At 38.0% G+C, this 13,442-nt stretch overlaps 1 protein-coding gene across 1 annotated transcript in view; it reads left to right on the top strand.

The window, feature by feature from the left end:
- cadpsa (Ca2+-dependent activator protein for secretion a) overlaps positions 1–13,442 on the top strand; it is a 200,869-nt gene that overhangs the window by 56,711 nt on the left and 130,716 nt on the right. The window contains 1 exon segment of the mRNA XM_042495019.1: positions 13,346–13,426. Coding sequence (XP_042350953.1) covers positions 13,346–13,426 — 81 coding nt within the window.

The following is a 13,442-nucleotide window of genomic DNA, read 5'->3' on the forward strand; positions in this document are numbered from 1 at the left end:
TTCTGCACTTCCTCTCAGCTCTATGAAGAGTTTTAGCAACTTGTTATGGTTTTTCAACCCATTCACTCTTCTGTCATCAAACTCATTTCCAGCAGCAGCAGGCAGCTCTCAGTAAGCCCACCCAATGTTACCTGCTCAGCAGCAATCAGCAGGCAGACACTGGAAGAGAGTCGGTTGAAATAGTGAGCTAGATACAGGAGCTCGAGAGAAAATTAAAAGAAGAGGGATTATTGGACTTAGGTTGTGGCTAAGAAGCAAAACCAAATGAACACCAATATTGCTCTGTGCCTGCTGGACATAGTAGGGCTGTTAAATGATTATTTTTCTATATTGCAATTAATCACTAAATTTCAATAGTTAATTAAATTTTTTCTTGCATGTTTACAGTTCCATTGTTTTTTATTTCAGAAGAGTTTTTGAAGTCCATGTTGACAAGGAGAAGCAATTCTTAAAAGCTTGTCTTGATTGTGAATCAAATGACAGCATTTCTGTGATTCATACAGCTCCTGTATGTGTAAAATTATTTTTCCCTGTGACGTAAAGACATATGACCGGTCACAACATGCCAGCCTGAGGGCAACACTTCGGCTCAAGTCTTCCACCATGTTGGCTGGTCTGCAGTCAGTTTCCACCCATTTAGCAGTGTCGTAGTTTAAGTTTTTTTTTTAAAAATGTAGTTCCATCCACAGGTCTGTGGCAATTTGCACACTCCAAAATAGAACTTTGCTGTTTTTAGCGATATCGATGGGATTGGCTCCAGCCCCCTTGCGACCCTTGCAAGGACAAGCGGTTATGGACAATGAATGAATGAATGAAAAAAAACAGGAAACCAACTGCCTTAAAAAAAAATTTGTAAATATACATATTAGGTCCTAATTTATATTTACTTCATATCTAATTGTTAAGTTTACTTAAAATGTAGTTCTATACACTGAAGTTTGTAAAGTTATTGCAATTTTAAAAAAGATAGGTTTAATGAAATCCATCTCCAGCACAGGTACCAAAGGCTGTCTTAATGGTGCCACAGACAGGATCATTACAGTACAGCAGCATACAGATTGTTTTCTTGCTCCATACAGGTGTAGGCTGTAGCCGACGGTACAATGCTTTACGGTTATTAGTCCATCGCATTCTCATGAGCACAATATCTCAAGAATTTCAATACTTGACAAAGGCCCACTTGGACCCAACAATGAACCAATTGGATTTGGTGGACACAGGTCAAGGTCAGTCTAACTTTACATCTGTTGTATTCTGAAGAACACAATATCCCAAGAATGCCTCAAGGTAATTTCTTCAGATTAGGCTAAAACGTCCACTTGGACTCAACATCAAGCTCATTAGATTGGATGGTCAGAGGTCAAGGTCAGTCTAACCTCACGTCTGTCTCATTCCCGGGAACACAGTGTCTCAAGAATTTGGTAAGGGAATTTCCTTAAATTTGGCATACACATCCAATTGAATGCACATATAAACTGACTGAATGTGGTGGTCAAAATTCACTGTGAACTCCGAAAACACATTTTTGGCCGTAACTCAAGAACTAAGATACTGATTTTGACAAAATTCAAAAAACAAAAAAAGGATAAATTGATAAACTAATGGCATTCATTTCCCAAAGGTCAAAGGTCAGCCTTACTGTGACATCATAATGTTCTGCAAAAATACTTTTCTGGTCGTTACTCCACATCGTAACTCAGGTCCAGAGAGGGAGACATTTCGACAGATACTGAATTGACTAATCTTGGGTTTCCCCCCTGAAACTGTGCTGGATGTAGAGATCTTCTGTGCTGCTGGAGGGGAGACGTGTGTGAAGCATCCACATTATACAGTTTGTAGCTGCTTTGCAGCAACATCCATATTTGAAGTTTTGTCTACTGTCATGGCTTCATATGAGTCTGGACAGATATGGACGTAAACTGCAGTTTGACTGTTTGGGGGAGGCATACAAATGCAAGGTGGTAATTCTGGTTAGTTCAGTTTTGACAGTGACAGTGTTGTCCCACAGTTTATTCTGTAATCGTGAATCTACTGAGCAGCAGTGTACTAATGTGACAGGTTGGTGTCTAGCAGTGCAGGTATGATTTCCTCCTAATTAAAAGAAAATGAGCCTTTTTGTTGGTGTAAACAAACCTTTTACACCAGCAGAAATCATTTTGCCAGAATACCTATGTGTAGTAGCCAAACTGGTAGCACTGAGTGTGTGTGGAGCAGGTTCAGGAGTGTGAGTTGGGGTTTTACTGGATATTTATTCTGCATTTCTTGATTACTCTTGCTGGCCAGTTTTGGCTGCTGTGCACATGTTGCTGAGTGAAGTAGTGCAAAATAAACAGTGAAAGCTCTTGGACATGGCGAAAGGACTGCTTTCATGTGTTTGTGTATCTAGTTTGAGTTTTGTCTAGTAAACAGTTTATTGTTTTTGACACCCCTTTACAAGATTGCTTCAGTGATTTTCATTTACCCTCTTAACCCTTTGAAACCTGGATTGACATCACTTGTGCTGCATTTGGATGCTTTTTACAAGTATTTAAACCTTTGGACCCAGGGCAAATGGACTTGATTTCTTGAAAAAAAAAAAAAAAAAACATGGGGAGAAAAGGCAATGAGCAACTTGACAAGAAATGGCTCGCAAATTCCATGAAATTTGTTGAATAAGAAAATTCTGAAAAAAATTAAAAATGTCTGGAGAACTATACTTGTAATTACAATATGTGTATATTTGAAATTATTCAGAGTTGTCATAATTTTTAAGCCATTTTTTCCTTTTAATTTCTTATTTGTTTGTTTGTTTTGTTATATTTTCCCATTGTTTTAAAAATTTGTTTTTATTTAACTTTGAAATTGTTTTACTAAGTTTTAGTTAATTTTCTTGTGCTTTTTACTCATTTCTGGGTTTCAAAGGGTTAAATCAATCATCATAAGACACAAAGTCAGTAATTATGAGATTGAAAGGAGGCACACTAAATATTGTTCAGTAATTATCCTCACATGTATCCTTAATGCTCTGTGTGTGTTTGTGTGTGTGTGGCCATTGAGAGAGCAACTGGGGGAGCAGTAGTCATGACAACAGGTTTGGGCTGTCTGTTGTTCATTGAAGCAGAAACTCTTTGAGCCAGAGTTCCTCAGTATAGGACCCGGCTCAGCTCAATGACCCACACACTCCTGTCCCCGTCATTACCTCAGGGCGCAGTGTCCTCACATGCTCGTCAAACATGACATGGACAAAGTGCAGACACTGGGAGCGCTGATGAAAGGGAAACTCCATGTTATGAGTGCTTTGAAACACGTTTTTTTTTTTTTTTTTAAAGCAATGATCATTTCTTGTTCACATGAAAAGTGACAGGGGTAATGGTGTGAAGGATAAAAAGCCGAAACCTGCGTACTTTCACACAAGCATTTTCATTCAGAATATTAAATGAGACTGTTTTATGATTTCAGTTGCTAAAGTTTGGCTTTGTGTACGTATAAACAGGACTTGGTTAGGTGAAGGGAAAGACCATGGCTTGAGTTAAAACGAGTATTTATAACGTAAGATATAAGAGTCAGAACTTTTTTGAAATCTGACAAACACATGTAGATTTTATAGAAAGAAAGGCAGTTTTAGGTGCTATGGGTTGATAATGTCCCTAGAGGAGCTGGGTCCTTCGTTCCTGTTTTGAAAACAGTAGGTTGTAACAGTAGTGCATTTGGTAATTATTTGGCAATAGCTACATCATTTAACTCATTAGTAACTGTGGTTTATTTAATAATTTTATATTTTAGTAGTCTACAATAGTTTAGATCTAACTATTGTCTGGAAGCTTTTAGTCCACATCAACAACATCAAAACTTCTGTTCCTAAAGAGGGGGTCCTTCAAAAAAGAAGCACCATGGGTTCTAAAATGTATTGCAAAATACTTTGTTTAGCTTAATTATTTAATAATTAAGATAATAATTTCATTTTTCCGTAGTCTACAGTGGTTTACAGGAGATTTCAAAATCTAGAGATATTTATAATGTGTTGTGATATTGCCCAAACATACCACAATACCTTTTTTAATACATATTACCAAGCTTTAATTCTTAAAGCAGTTGGAGTTATTTTTCACTTGAACATGAATCATTCACTGAAAAGCCTGATGCAGTCATTTTTTTTGGTAGGACAGTGTCAGCATTGCAGCTGCTTGTAAAGCGTGCACTGAGAGGGAAAACAAGGTCAATACAATGCGATGACTGGCTTCCACTACCATCCTCGGAAAAAGATTTTCTGTCTGCTGACATCTCGGTCACATATAAACTCACCCAGAAGTAAACAACTGTTGGCATTGGCCACCTTTTTCAGAGTATCTATCGATGACACATTCGGATGTTGATGCTTTTGACAGCAAAAAAAAAGTCAAGGTCCTCTTTCTGAGAAAGCTGTAGTATTGAAGAGTGGCAGAGGAGCTGAGCTTAGTCAGTAGAAAAAGGGCTATGCTGGAATTCAAGGGAGCATATTTGCCGTTACACCAGGGACAACATAGTAACTGGATCTTTTGTTTTGGAGGCTTTCAGCACGCGTTCTTTTTGTTCCCTGCTGATCAAGACTCAGAGAGCGAAACATTTGGTTGAGAGGGTTTATTTTGCTTCACTGAACTGCCTTTTCTCACGGGATAGATAGATAGAACTACCGCAGTAGCTGAAAAAATGAACTGCTTTGTGCCTTTGTGTTTATGTTAAAAGCGATCAGATATCACATCAAAAAGTGATGCCATGTTTGGGAAACACAGTCTCATCCCAACTCATCCAGTTTGGTGTTGATGATTCAAGACTGTATGTCAGTTTGCATCTGTTAAATTGTGTCTTTTCAAAGTACACTTCTGTTTTCACAGGAAATGTACAGTTTCTGCTCATGCTTTAAAAAAAAAAACTTACAGCATAGTTGAAACACCTTGTATTTCTGTTAAATTCCCTATGCAACAGTAGTACATGGTAAGGTTTAGGGGAAACATGGATAGGCTCTACTATCACACAGGAAGTAAACACTAGGTTTGCTGGTGAAAGTCTGGTGTTAGTCCTTATATTACGTTGCTGCCAGCAGGTTTTCAAGCAGACACTGTCCAGCAAAGTATCATACTGCAGCTACAGGTTCCGTCCAACCTCGTAATAAACTCACGCTGCCCACTGGTGTAACATACCGCTTAGGTGTTATTCGACCTTGTTATAAATGTCATCTGCCTTTCAAGATATGTCCCAACAAATTGCAAGAAATTAGTAAAATATGACAGGAAAATACCCAGATTTTTTTTTTTTTAAAGGGGGTAGTTAAAAAAGAAAAATATCCAGAAGACTATTTTAATAATTACTATAATTATCTTTTTAATATTCTGTTACTTAAAAAATGTACACATATTTTTTAATAAAAATTTTCCACAAATATTTTCCGTAATTTTCTTTTTGATTTTACCTTTTTTTTTGTTTTCGTTGCCTAGTTTCAGGTACTTTGATTGTAACTTTTAACTTAATTTCTTGTGAATTTTTTTGCCATGTCTTGTTAAGTTGCACAATGCCTTCTTCCCATGTTTTTGAAAGAAATCACATCAAAATTTTTGAGGGTAAATTAAGAAAACATAATATTAATCTCATATTAATGGCCATAGTGCCAATAAAAAAATAAAATAAAATAAAAAAAACAACAAAAATGTGTAGTGTAAATTCTGGCGCACACAGGTGTGATTATCCTATTACTTCTCCTCCTTCTCCTCAGCTTGCTTTTTTTTAAAAATACCATATAAAAACAAATGTACACAGTGTCATGACCATCAAGAATTTGGCTTCATACCATGGCGCACTATTTTCACAGCAACCCTACTCACAACAAAGTAGACAGAAAAGCAAAAACATGGCAGCATGGCTTTGAAAAAAAAAGACAGGCTGCAGCTTCACTGTCTCCTGTCTCCTGTGTGATGTCAGCGTGTTATTTTTTCTGGATATCAGAGAATTACAACATGCGAGTAAACGCACATTGTTACTCTGCACACTTTGTCCATATTCTGTGGTGCATATCTTGGTGTGTGTGTGTTGTGTGTGTGTGTCATGAATGCATGGGAGACAGCAATATTTCAAACGTGCTCCTCAGTCAGTGGTAACAGTAGGGGTGGGTGTTCTGGCAAGATGTTAATGCAGACAGTGGGAGAAAATCAATGGCAAGGACAGATGGGTGAGAGAGAGAGAGCGAGAGAGAGAGAAAGAGAGAGAGAGTGTAATACCATCAGCCCTGTCTACCTGCCTGTTCTCTTTTCTACTTACCTGTCTGTCAGTACAATCAAGCTGAGAAAGTACCAATCAGTGAAAGGATATGAGAACATTTCCAGGCAGAAAATGAGTCTCTGGGTTCAGTAGGGTGGAAATGAAACGTATATGGCACATTTATAAATCTGACTAGAGCCAACTCGACATCTGAAATGGGCACTAGCATGGGAGGCCTCTAATGCCATTTTTCTATAGTGGTGTGGATGTTTGCATTTAAAGATAACTGTAGGATTCTTCAATCTATTTTCCCATGTTTTTGTTTCTTAGAAGCTGTTTTTACACAGAGATGACGCTATATGGCCACAACAAAGTCCCCACTTTACACCACTTCTGCACTTATACACAGAACCAACTGACGGTGGCATCATTCCTCTCCAGTATGTGATACTACACTTCATCATGGCATCCCATAATTTAAAAAGGCAAAACAGGCATGACTTCTAACACAAACGCATTCGCCTCTAGCGTGACATAAAACATATGTGTCAGCAGCACTTTATAAAAAATAACAAAGGCATAACATATCAATCTCAATTATTTACCGTCTCTGCTAATAAAAAAAATCAATATCAGTTTAAGTGTAGCCTATGCTATATTTAGAATATTTTCACTGCTTTACCTTGCTGTAAGACAGCCCTTACCGACAGGGATTTGAATCCGTCAAAAACAGCAGACTGCACCAGATTTTACTCCACCACATGCCAAAGATTTAGATACTGATTTTTTTTTTAGGTGGCTAAAGTATGTTTTGCTGTCGCCCCGTCCTCAGCAGGACATCACTTAGCTTCCGTGATGGTGTTGTGGAACTGCACTTTATTTATCAGAGGAAGGGACTTTTTTATTTAAAATAATTATAAAAAACTACCTTTTAAAGTTGCATGTCCCTTACCTAAGACAAAATTAAAAAACACAGTTCACTCCTCAGTGCATACAATTTTTTTAAACTGCCTTAACCGTTTTGCAGCATCCTTTCCCCTAAATAAGTAATGCACAGCCCCTATCTGTAAACACAGAGGGAGGCGGCAGAGTTCAGTTTAAGTCCGTCTGAGGTGTGTACATGACGGGATAGCTCGACTTCAATCATATTATCTGGGTATGTTAGTCTAATTTCAAGAAATTCCACTTGGTCCGATTTCAGTTGGACTAACATGTATTTTAAAAGTCCAGTTTTAGTCAGACTAACACAATAATTCCACTTTTTTATGTAAATGTACTGAGTGATAATGCATTGCATTTCGTATAACTCCTGCACAATAAAAGCCTCCCATTGGTTCGCTTAAGGAGCTGTGACGCTTGGAGGAAGCTTATTGCAGCCATTTGTCCCACAGTGGATCCCAATCTAGATTACAAAAAAAAAGGAAAAAGTTGGTCCACTGTTGGAATGCTTTTAATGCAAAGCAGCAACAATAGGAAATGTTGATTAAGGAAGATGCGGTTCAGTCAAATTTTTGAGTTGTATTTCGCATGTCTGATGGAACATTTTTAATAAATACAGCCATCTACCCCAGAAGTGCTACAGCTCACATTTCACTCACACTGTATGCACCAAAGCTTATTTTTTTACTCATGTCAAAGCTTCTCTCTTATGTGTGAAACAACACTGATTGGGTGTCTCTGAGTGATGATGGAAAACTGTGCCTGAATGCATCTTCTGTAGACACAGAAGCTGTTGCTGCTAACATGCTGCTAACATGCAGCCTTTGCTGTGCAGGCTGTTTTAGTAAGAGGCAGGGCTCTGTTTGTCCCTCATTGGTCACCAGATGCAGTTTGAAAGCTCATCCACGATGCATCTCCTCAAAACTATTTCGCCGCACGCTCTGCTTCAGAATCTGTGCCTGTTATATGTTGCTGGAGCACTACAAGTCACATCCTTCTGCTCAAATACATGGCTCAAAAGATTTTTCCATCACTGTCACATCTGTGGGTGAACAGACCATTAAGGAGGCTTCCTTGGCTGAGGCAGAGTGGCAGAAGGTTCCCTGGGTAATCCAAAAATGAGCTTTTTGACTTTGGTAATAAACACCATGTTTACTTCATATCAGCCTGGTGGTGGCAGCGCCATGCTGTAGGGAGGCTTCTCTGCAGGAGGACCTGGAAGGGATGTGTCAGTAGGCAGTGATATAAAAAAACCTGCTGCAGTCTGACAACGCACAGGACTTCAGAGAGATGATACAGCGACTCCAGACAGAAAGCCAAAGCTCCACAGTATCTTCAAATGTCCTGCAGTGACAGGGAGAATTCAATTTAACCAAGAATTTGTGGCAGGACTTGAATATTGCTGCTAACTCAAAGTTCCAAGGAAACTTGACAAAGGCAGATAACTTTTATTAAACCCTGGGCAAATTGGTTTGATTTCTTTAAAAAATATGGGCGAAAAACGCAAAGAGCAACTTGGCAAGATATATCCCATAAGCTGAAAGAAAATTGGCTTGGAAAATTATTCTTAAAAAAAGCTTGGGGGAAAATGTCCATAGAGCTATATTTATAATTACCATTATAATAAATTCAAAATTGTTTTTCAAAATTGTCAACTTAATTTTGGCTGTTATTTAGCGATATTTTCCTTGTTTTTTTTTTTACCCTTTCTGTTTTTTCATATTATTTAATTAATTAATTAATTTATTACTATTTTTCAGGTTGTTTACTTGTAAATTTTTTCTAATTCCATGCTCATTTCCTTCATGTCATGTTTTCGAAAGAAATCAAGCCAATTTGCCCAGGTTTCAAAGGGTTAAGGGTTAATTAAAAAAAAAAAATGTGTCTGTTGATTAGCATAACAAAATGTTGAAAGATTGTCAATTATTTTATGGGCACTGTGAATCCCCATCACAGTATTCAATTGTATTTATATGTTTTGAACTGGATTATTAGATTAATCTATTACTGATTTTGTCCCACACTAGGCTGTGTGACACAAATGAATTGTAACACATACTGTGAGGTACCTGTACTCACCATCAGCCGCAGCTGAAATTACCCACTGATTCAGGTGACTGCGAGGGTCTCCAGGGCTGCCTCAGGAGATTAGTTGCATCTCAGTGACTGGACTTCAGTGCTCTGTCTCTGCTCTGCCCTGTAGTCACACATCTCATTATGTGGCGTTTAATTAGTCTCAAAACCTGTGAACATAAAAGCCAGGCATGCGCATATTTACAAGCGGAAAATTGTAAAATTGCCTTGAGCTTACAGCCCCTTTCTAGTCCTCTGACCACTAAAAAGGACTTTAAAAGTACAATCACATTCACTCACACATTCACACCAACCAGACGCAACCTTCTGTGCTGTCCTGGCACTGCAGTATTATACGTGGTCGGGAGGTGTCAGTTGATAAAGCGGCCAGAATGAACCTGTCACGACTGTATGATATGCCGCTGGACAGCATTAGGTTGAATCACTGCTGGTCTTATCAGGAGCTGGAAGGTCTGTGTAAGGCAGGAGGGTCCAACAAACCCTTGACTCTCACCAGGGAGCCTGGTGTTTGCTTCCACATGGATGTTGAGCCAAATCATGATGTTTTTTCCTTAACCTAACCATGTGCCTTTGTTGACATCTCAGTGTTGATTGCAGCATCCTGGAATGTTAACAGTCGACACAGGAGGATAACTAGAGCAAATTGGCTCTGTATTTTGCCCAAGGACACTTTGAAATGAGGACTGGAGTAGCCGTGGATCATGCTGCTGATCTTCCGATGAGTGGATGACCCGTTTACCTCCTAAGCCACAGCCACCCGTGAAACAGATCCTGAGAAGGGAACCTTGGGAAAAGAAAAAAAAATCAGTTGGTGTCTGTAGCAAGCATAGACTGTAAAAATAATGAATGATGCTACAGTGATGTCATCTTTGGTTTGCGGACTCCTGTTCTGAAGCCTGAGTTTTGGCATTCTGGCCATCACCATCTTGTGTTTTTGGTGCCAGAAGTGACAAAATTTGGGTGAAAGGCTGGCGCTGTGGAGGAGTGAGGGGTGGTGCTGAATGAGTAACTGAGGACACCATCAGTAGACAGCCTGTCACTCAAAGCAGCCGCTGTTATTAATGTATAAATTTAAGCCTTAACAAAATGTGTGGGGAAAAATGTTTTTTAGGTTTTTTTTAGATTATTTTTTGGCATTTTATCCTTTATTAGATAGGACAGATTGATAGTGTGAAAGGGGAAGACATATAGCAAATGACCATGAGCGGGAGTCAAACCTGAGGCCACTGCGGCAAGGACACTGCCTTCATTCATGGGGTGCCTGCTTTATCCACTCAGCCACAGCATGCCTTGTGTGGGGAAAAATGTTTAGGGGAAAAAAGAAAAATGCCAGGGAAAAATATATGTAGAGTGATTATAACTATATATTTAAAATTATGTTACACAATTACTATAATGTTTAAAGCACTATTTCCAAGTCTTGTTTGCCCTTTTTTCTTTTTTTTTTTTTAACTTTCTTCTTTTTCATTTTTGCTTTGTTTTAACCTATTTTCAGGTAATCTTCCTGTACTTTTTTTGTGATATTTTTGTGTCATTTCTTCTTTTGTCTCAGTTAGGTTTCAAAGGGTTAAGGAACTGCAGTTTATGGCACTTTTGTATTGGCTTCATTTTTCAACCCAGGAGTTTGCTGCTTGGCAGCAGTGCATCCTTAATACAGTAGCTGATTTGATATCTTAGGTAAAGTACAGTCAGGGGTTCAGTCACCTCCCTATGTGGACTTTGTTGCTCTTTGTAGTATGTGACCCGACTTCCTGTGATGGGGGGGACAGCCTGCAGTGCAGAGATCACATTGTCACCGCTTCACGATGACGTGGATTACATACAAATTGTAGTGAATCACTTTTCGTATGTGGAAGAACAAGCAGTAAAAAAGCACAGCTTGATGCAGGGACGTACCATACATTATTCTGATAAAACTGCAAGTCACACATATCGCTCTGTATCCGTCTTCTGACATATTGTTCCCGGTTGGTTGTCTGTCAGATAAAACAGTTCCTGGCTTCCCTCTGCAGTAGGTTGTTTAATCTCACTGCTCCAAACGGCCCTCTCTGCCCACGCTTCCTGTACCATCTGCCCCCCTGTGAGGACATAAGGCATGCCTTGGAACAGTAGTTTATATAGGAGGAGGGGGAACCTGAGTTTCAGTCTAATGAAAAATAAAGACAGTATTTATTAGTCCTATGACTGGCTTGAGCCCAGGAGCTGCAGCAGCATTCTGCACCATGTGAAGATGAAGATACTGTTTTTTTTTAAAGAAAAGGAAACTTGGTAAAAAATTTTCCACAAATTGCAAGAAATAAGTAGGCTTAAAAATATTTTTAAAAGCTTGGGGAAATGTCTAGGTGAAAAAAGAAAAATCATAATTGCTTATTTAAAATTATGCTACAAAGTCATTATGATTTTAAACACTTTTTTCAGGTCATTTCCCTTTTATTTTTTTTACTAACTTTTTAGATAATTTTCTTTGTTTTTTTCGTTCTTTTTTTCCTTTTTTTTCGTTTTTCCTTTGGCTACTTTTTGTGTCATTTCTTCATTTGTTGCTCACTGGCTTCCCCCCATGTTTTTTTCTTCACTGTGAGTATGGCAACAAGCCATAAAATTAAAAACAAAATGTATGTTAAATAATTACAAATGATCATACAGACACTGACCTGCTGCACAGTGAATCTGTATAATTTATTTAAAAAATTAAAATGATGTATATTGTCTCAATGCCCTGTAACATGTGACAACCAAAATGAGTAAGTAAAAGAATAGGTCCCATACTGTTAAGGTTCGGAAGTTTCATTCGTGCTGGGCAGCGTTTTGGTTGTTCTGTCTGTGATGCTGATGCAGATCATCTCTCAGTGATAGTGAAGACAGATACACATCATCAGGTCCTCACAGCTGTGGCTGAACGGGCACTGTCAAGTTGTGAAACAAAGAGTTAAAGAGTTCTGAAATAAATATGTTTTGATAAAGTTTGGGCAGTTATTGGTTTGCATGTGTGCAGATAGATACGTTATGATGTCAGCAGCACTTTAAATAAAACTTTCTCCTGGTCATTTGTCTTCCCTTTTATCCTTTTTTCCTTGTACTAATTTTCAGGCAATTTTCTTTTACTATATACTAATTTCTTGTTAATTTTGGAATAATTTTTCTCATACTTTGGGAGAATTCAAGCCAATTTTCTGAGGTTTCAAAGGGTTAACTGAAGCAAAAGGGGGACCCACTCAAAAAAAAAGAAAAGCTCCATAGCATTACAAGTGACCAAACAAGTGAGTACATTTTGAACACAACCACAGATACATGATTCATGCTGTTGTGAGTCAATGTAGAACAGAAAACACCCAAAAAAGAAAACAGTAAAAGATTGTAGATACATTTTGCATACATTTAGTATTGCAGTATTGCAATGTATTGTATTAAGTATTGCAAAAAATATTACCAGTAAAATCTATGAGTGCCTAGTAGATTAGTTAATAAAACATATTTCATAAAGCTCATGAAAAACATGTTAAAAAAGACGTGGATTTTATCCTCAGTAACATATTCTCTATAACTAAATCTACCTAACTGCTCTTGGTATCTTGTAAGGGTGAGGGGCCCCATGATATAATACTGCCACTATAGTTTATCCACGATATAATGTTAGTGTGATTTCAAACATTTTGCGATCTGTTTAGTATTGCAGTTACATATATTTAATATCATTTTTCATGAATGATGTCCCCAAAGGACAAAATTGTTAAACTTCATGTGATGCAATATAGCTTTAAAGAAAAAGTTCCTTATGTCTGTTATTTTTAGCAGCAATATGAATCAGTGGTGACTGGTTTTATTATTCTAATAAGCTTCCAAAAATTTAATTTGTGTTTGCAATACTATCGTTTATATAATGAAAAATAATTACTTGCCGTCCGTGCATCAATACAATATTGCTACACAAAATATCGAGATACGATGCTGCATTGATTTTTTCCTCCATCCCTAGTATCTGCTGTCAGTTTTTTCTTTTGTTAATGATTCATCAGTGTTGTTATTATCTAATGACTATTATTTCAGAACATTTATTGTTGTGGTTCAGCTTGTTAATAGCACTGTGTGACTGTGTGTGTTCCCACAGCTGGACAACCCTGATGAGCAGGCAGCGCAGATCAGGAGAGAGCTGGATGGACGACTGCAGATGGCAGATCAGATAGCTCGGGTAAGAGACACAGATG

Source organism: Plectropomus leopardus, chromosome 2 (genome assembly GCF_008729295.1).
Source record: "Plectropomus leopardus isolate mb chromosome 2, YSFRI_Pleo_2.0, whole genome shotgun sequence".
Lineage (NCBI taxonomy): Eukaryota > Metazoa > Chordata > Actinopteri > Perciformes > Serranidae > Plectropomus > Plectropomus leopardus.